Source organism: Triticum aestivum, chromosome 2D (assembly GCF_018294505.1).
Source record: "Triticum aestivum cultivar Chinese Spring chromosome 2D, IWGSC CS RefSeq v2.1, whole genome shotgun sequence".
Taxonomy (NCBI): domain Eukaryota; kingdom Viridiplantae; phylum Streptophyta; class Magnoliopsida; order Poales; family Poaceae; genus Triticum; species Triticum aestivum.
The window spans coordinates 93,151,716-93,158,925 of NC_057799.1; the positions used below are offsets into that span (position 1 = coordinate 93,151,716).

General features: G+C 48.8%; 1 protein-coding gene across 1 annotated transcript; it reads left to right on the top strand.

The window, feature by feature from the left end:
- Positions 1-279: 279 nt before the first annotated feature.
- Positions 280-3,207, top strand: LOC123051885 (probable mediator of RNA polymerase II transcription subunit 26b; the record flags this gene model as incomplete). The annotated part of the gene is given in 9 exon segments (XM_044474879.1): positions 280-960; positions 1,072-1,140; positions 1,239-1,321; positions 1,459-1,520; positions 1,658-1,779; positions 1,870-1,915; positions 2,015-2,307; positions 2,387-2,528; positions 2,765-3,207. Coding segments are annotated over 9 exon segments (1,392 nt in total). The 3' UTR covers positions 2,908-3,207.
- Between the last annotated feature and the right edge of the window lie 4,003 nt (positions 3,208-7,210).

A 7,210-nucleotide genomic window follows, 5' to 3' on the forward strand; every position in this document is an offset into this window, starting at 1 on the left:
ACCACAAGCGCCGCGCACTCTCTCCGCCCCCCTCCCTCTCCCCCCTCCATCTCCCACCCCCACTCGCGGGAGCGCAGACCCTCCCTCGCTCGTGGGGGCGACGGGGAATCCGCAGTAGACAGGACAAAGATCGGAATTAGCCACGCACCGAGGAGGAAGGAAAGCAGACCCGGGGCAAAAACCCATTTTTTTTTCTCTCCCTTCCGTTCTTCCTCCCGTCCGTCCGCCCTCACCGGTCCCGTCCTCGTTCTTGCGTGCGCCGGCCGTGAGATTGGTGGATGGTAATGCCAACCCCCTGGCGAGTTCTTGCGTCTGGGTGTGCCAATCCGCAGTAGACACTTTTTTCATTTTTACCTTTTTTCGTGTTCGTCTTCTATCTATCCATCCATCTTGGCCGGTAACGGAAGAACTGAATCGGAACTAAAACTTGAAATAACCAATCTCCGTCCGTCGCCGCCGCACGGGGAGGAAGGAGTGGGTTTTGATTGGGGGCTGGTGGGTCGGAGCCCGATCGATCGGCGGGCGGCGATGGCGCCGCATCCCAGGGACTACTGGGTCAACTTCTTCCGGGGAGGCGGCGAGGACATCCTCAACGCCATCGAGGGGGCCATCGACGTCGCCGCGTCCGAGCAGCCCGCCGCCCTCCGCGCCAGGCGCGACGCCATAGCCGAGCGCCTCTACACGGCGCTCCTCCTCGTGTCCTCCGGCGCGCCGACCACGGCGGCGGGGGCCGCGGCGGCAGCGGCGCGTCCCCCGGCGGGGGCGCCCGCCGCTGAGCCGCAGGCGCAGGAGCAGCAGCAGCAGCAGCTCCTCCCCGAGGGCGCCGCCAGCGTCCCCAGCCTCTGCAGCTCCGACCGCGCCGAGGCCATTACCGACGACGGAGCGCCCCGCCACGACGACGACTCCGTCGCCGCCGAGGCCGAGAAAATCAAGGCCGTCCTCGTCAACTACCAGGAAAAGGTCACGCTCATCCCCCTTGTTCTCCACGCCGCTGCCGCCGTCCGTGCCGCTGGTTGTTGGCTGGTAAGTCGTAACCGCCCGTGCTGAATCTGTTCTGCCGTGCTGTTTCAGTCGGAGGCGGCGTTGCTCGATCTGCTCCGGCGGCTGCAGCAGCTGGAGTTCACGGTGCACACCTTGAAGGTGAGAGACACGACATCCACAGGAGCTCCGTTGATCGATTTGCCATGCTTATTTCGTTCTTTGTATTGGCTGGTGCTCACGCGGATTCGTCCTCATAGGTCACTGCGATTGGGAAGACCGTGGGCACCCTCCGGAAGCACAACTCCAAGCAGATTCGGCACCTCGTACGGTTGCTCATCGGGTATGCATCTCCATGTTTTTCTTCGTCCAAACCATTTCTAGAAAATTATTTTCTACATTACTTATGTATTTCCTTTAGCTATCGATACCCATTTTTATTGTAGTAACATTCCTTGGCATGTTTCGTGTGAATCGCAGGGGTTGGAAGAGTATAGTTGACGAGTGGATGAGCAATGGAGGCAGCGGAGACGCCATTGTTGGTAAGTAGCGATCAAAATAGTTCATCATATTTCAAGTTTTTACTTAAGTAATGCTTGCCTTGTAGGCTTGTACTATAAGCTAATTATGTGCTACTTCATTAGCTGATTAATTGTTCTCTTCTGCAAACAATTCGCAGATCACACCCCTCAGTCCATGCATCCGTCCAGTCTGGAGCAGGAAGACCGAGGAATGTCATCACCTTCCGTGGACGAGGGGGCACTCTTCGCCACACCGAGTACTTCCATCCGGCTCTCAGAGGTAATTGAATTTACCTAGAAATTAACGGCTCTGCAGTTTTATGGGGTCCATAGTATGATCTGACACAATTCCATCTGGAATTTCTCTCAGGACAACCAGGGCTCTAGGATGTTTGATGGAATGGATGATGCTGGAAGTGAGCGACATCTTAACCCTCTTTGATCCATTCTGTGATTGTTCTTTGCCAGGGACTAGCGTTTGACATGTTGATTGTTTTGTGAATTATTATCACTAGATACAAGGAACAGTGTACAGCGGCATCCGGGAAGCCAAGAACCAATTAGAAGGCCGCCGCAGCCAGTGGCCCAGCAGTATGACCCTGACCAGAGCTGGAGGCAAGAACAATCTGCAGCAAGGCAATCCCGGCCGCAAGAACTGGCCAATGGGCAAACGAGAGAGCAATTCATTGCGGCCATGCTGACGAAGCCCTCAAGTGCTGAGTCGGGTCGTGGGAGACCTCAAGTGAGGCCTAAGCAGCAGCAAGGTGCCTCGCCCGCCCAAGGCAGACCGCAACCGGTGCCATCTGATGTGAGCATATTGCACTTTGAACAAAATCTTTGTGCCTGTCTTACTTGTACTAATCCTAAATTATGTGTCCGCCCTGCAGAAACCGGCGGGCAATCCTGATGCGAACTCGCTTCGAGCGAAGCTAGATCTCGCAAAGAATGCAAAGTTGGAACTGGCAACTAACTCCAAGCTAGAGATGACAAAGCGAAAGCTTCAGGAAGGGTACCAAGAATTCGATAACGGTATGTGTTTGACCATGAAATTTTGGGCTTTCCTGTTATTACCTGTGGCCACATCACTTCATTCCTGGCTGTAAATCATGGCTTGAAGTGGTCTGGTTGCCTCTTAGCTTAGACTATAATATACCACAGTTAAGTAAATAGTATTAATTTTGCCAAAGAATATAACAGTGAACTTCACTGCTTCTGCTCTATATGTGATTTGAGTAATGATGTCAAACTTTTGATTGTCATTGCAGCAAAGAAGCAGAGGACTGTACAGATGGTGGATCCGCAAGACATCCGGAAGCAAGGGAACCGGGCTTGGCAGCCAAATGCCAAGCCGAGGAACAACAGCAACAGCAGCAACACCAACAACAACCGGAATTGGCCGTCGAAATGAGCTGCCAATTCCATTCATCCACCATTAGAAAAAAAAATACCTTGGTTTCATTTCCGCCCTCGGTCGGCGGGCGGCATAAGTTGTTTAGTCGAGCCCAGCCCAGCCCGGTACATAACATCAGCAATAAGGCTTCCCTGCCGTCCTTGCGAAACTGTGTCGTGTCTGACTTTTTTTTGCCCTTGATGATGATGGCTGGCTCACCATTATAGTGTCCGTCAAAACCTGTAAAGATGAGACGAGTCTGTTGTGGTACTAACTGATGGTGTTTTTTGCTTCCTCGGACGGAACGCAAACGGTTCATCAGAGTTGCCGGATGGCATGATCGTGTCCTCTGCCTGCCTTGTCGCAGTTGCGGTGGCCCTGCTTCGCCTTTCAGGCTGAGAGGCCTTTTGGGGTGCGGTACTAGTATGTGCGTCTTTTCGCTGAATTCAGAGTGGCTTGTCCCTACTGGAGCTGAGTGGTTTCACTCTTGGCAAGACTGCCACCACAAAGTTTCTTCTACGACTAAAATGTGAAATGTGCATGGCTAGCAGGGATTTTAACAACGCAATTTACTTCCAAAACCGCCATTTTGACAGATTTATTCCAATTTTTATGTTTGAAATGATGACTTGATGAGCAAATTGTTTCAAGGTTTGTCCCATTTGGTAGGACACCCACCCACCGGCATTCTTGACCAACATAGTAGGTGCCCTTTTTCAAATGGGCAAAAGGATCATTCCATGCAGCCATGTTTGGTCCAGAATGAGATGAGTGACCTACAAGTGTTGAACGGAATCGGTCAGTTGCCAAGCCAGGCCAGCTTTGTGTGAACACCCTAAACCACGGGGCCGCCGCTTTGAATTTTGGAGGCCGTTCCTTGTTATATTTTTGATTAAAAAAAAACAACAGCCAAGCACAAGCGCACAAACAGGGTCGACGATCATTCACTGCCCATGAATGGTTCGTGCTCTGGCCTTCAGCCCGGAGCCGTGGCGCCTCCCGCATGAACGAGAATGACCTGCGAGTGGCAGCAGACGTGCCACTGACTCATGGGGCCCGGAGGATCGGCGGCTGCGTGGCCCCTGCTTCCCAGCGTGACCGCCGCCCGGTCGTCCCGTGCCACGTCGGGTGCCCCGCCAATGGGCCGTTTAAATATGGAGGGAAAGGAAAGCATTGGCCCCTCCCAAGTCGGGACTAGTACGCACTTGCGGCGCGCTCAGCCGGATCCTCTGCGGCCGAACACTCTGTGGAACTAGCTGAACCACCACACACATGACCTGAGATTCTTCTTTCTGTCTTTTTTTTCTTTTAGTCTCGCCCGTGTTTTTTTTCCTTTCTTATATTGTCAAAAAGGTGGAAACTTTGCAGCCGTCCATGCTGTATAAAAATCACTAGTCAAATCTCCGGTGCGTGACGGCGCTCTGTTATGCAGGATGCACCTTGCTCTTTTTTTTCACGAGGACAGCTTGCTCTTGACAGTGGCCGCGGGTGTGTTTCGTCGCGTACCCTTTCGAAAACATCTACACTACTGATGCTGGTATACTAACAGGCACGTACAGTATTATTCTAGTCTTGGATTGTCGGGAGAAAAAACACAATTTATTAGTGATCTTAAGAACGCACTTGCGCCGCCTAAACACGGGTACCCCTTTTGAATAACACGAGCACTACGCAATCAAGATTTGCGAGTCACCAAATTTATGTTTCGTGTATTGCAAGTTGTTGAGAAACCCATCCATCAGGTTGTACAATAAAATAGCGTCGGAGTTGTCAAGCTTGAAGCAACCTCCACAGTTTTCAATATAATCCGCAAGTAGAAAGTATACTTTGCGATTGATAAAGGTCCACATTGTGCATTATTTTCTCAGGCCACAGTGTTGCGGTCCATCCGAAAACGTCTACCATTATTATTACTGAGATGGCGGTAATATTATTTCAGTGTTTGGTAATGATATTGGGAGAGCAGGATATATTTTTATGAACTTGAAAATAGACTTTTCATCGTGTAAAAAGACGGTAGTATTCTGTTTTGAATGGCACGCGGACTACACACTCGTATTTTCAATCATGTGGTCACTGATTGAAACATGCTAGAGAAAGTCATATCTTGCACTCACTCCGATCCATATTAGTAATTAGTCGTATAATTTTAGTAAATTTTGGTACTCCCTCCGATTAATATTAATTGCCGCTGATTTAGTAGAATATACTAAATCAACGACAAATAAATCTGATTTAGTATTATACTAAATCAGGGCAATTAATATTGATAGGAGGGAGTACCAAAATTTACTTTTTTTAGAAGGGGGGGGGGGGCACCTGAGTATATTACGCAAAGTTGCCAATATGCCAGAGGAGTGGTCTAGTTTACAAGAAAATCCAGATCGAAAACCTTAACAAATTGACACGTTTATAAGGAAAACTGGGCCGAAAACCATACAAGTAACAAGGAAAAGGAAGATGAGTCGCGGTCCGTCGAAACATTGACGGTGGGCACGGATGCGTTCCGTCGCGTACACCGTCTCGCCGTGCACTTTCGAAAACGTCTACTGCTAGTGCTGCGGTGACGGTATTATTCTAGTTTTAAATTGTCGGGAGGAAAAACATAGTTAATGATCTTAAGAATGCACTTGCGCCGCCTAAAGAGGGGTTCCCCTTTTGAATAACACAAGCACTACACAATCAAGATTTTGTGAGTTGCCGAATTTATGTTCCGTATATGGCAAGCAAGTGAGAAACCCATCGAAAGGTTGTACAATAAAATAGCGCCGGAGTTGTCAAGCTTGAAGGAACCTCCAATTTTTTTTTTAGAAAGCAACCTCCACAATTCAATGTAATCCACAAGTAGAAAGTATAATTTGCTATTAATAAAGGCCCACATTGTACATTATTTTCCCAAGCCACGGGATTGCGGTCCATCTGAAAACGTCTACCATTACTATTACTGACATGTCGGTAATATTATTCTAGTGTTTTGTAATAATAATATTGGAAAGCAGGATATATTTTTATAAACTTGAAAATTGACTTTTCATCGTGCTAAGACTGTATAATATTACCGCCATAACTTTTGAGTGCCAAAATTTCAATCATGTGGTCACTCATTGGGTTTTGAGTGGCACACGGACTACACAATCACAATTTCAATCATGTGGTCACTGATTGGAACACGCTAAAGAAAGTCATAACTTGTACTCCCTTCGATTCATATTAATTGTCGCCGATTTTGTACAATTTTACACTTAATCAACGACAATTAATATGGATTAAAATAGCACCTAAATTCACCTTCTCTATCTCAAGCTGACCAGGTTCAACACTAAAATAGTACTCTACACCACTAGGGTTAAGCTGGAAGCAACCTCCGTAATTCATTTCAGTTTGCAAGTAGAATACACCCCCTATATTTTCTATTAAAAAGGTCCACATTCCACAATATTTTTTGAGGTCCAAGCAGCACCAATGACAAGACAACCGTGCCCGTGCGGTCCATCCAGAGCTAGCTATGCTCCTCCAACCGAATAATCATTGCACACATCGCAATCCAATGCAGCCCGATCTACCCCATTGATCTCATAGTTTACTCATCAGAGATCCAATCCCATTATGAAATTGTTTCCAAATTGTGCTGTGAAGCAAAACCGTGTCGTTTGTTCGGATCGGCGGTTTCGCGTCGAGATCAGCCGGGATTAATATACGGCAGCAGCGCGGGTCGTATAGATTGTCGCCGAGCCGCTGCTGAGCGGAACGGGGGCAGGGACGTCGGCAGAGGCGGGCCTGAAGGGGACACGTCGGCGACCGCGACGGCGAGGTGTTCTGCTTCTTGGGCCTGACGGGGACACAGACACGGACACGTACTCACTCCCCGCGGAGGCGGCCGGTGATCCTGTCGCGCGCCTCCCGCCGGCGACACCTCTGACAACCGTGTCCCTCTCTTTTTTGTCGGCTTAGCATGAGAGGACGATCAGTCTGCGAGCCGCACGTGACTGGCCAAGTTGATCTTGAGATTACTCATTTTGCGACTGCTAAATTCATCAGTTTTTTTTGAATCATCAATAACTTTTATTCCTCAAATGATGGCCAAATCGTTTATAATTTTTGAAAGAATAAAGTCAGGGGAAAAGGAGTCCCAAACTTCTGAAACTCTAGTACTAAAGCAATGTTTTGCTAAGCTATCAGCTACTAGGTTGGCTTCCCTACGGCAATGGACGAAACTAACAGATGAAAACTCCATAGCCAAGATTGTTGCTTCGATTATAACTGCAGCATCACCGCCCATGTATGCCTCTGGGTTTGAAGCCGCCTCAAGAGCATTCAGGCT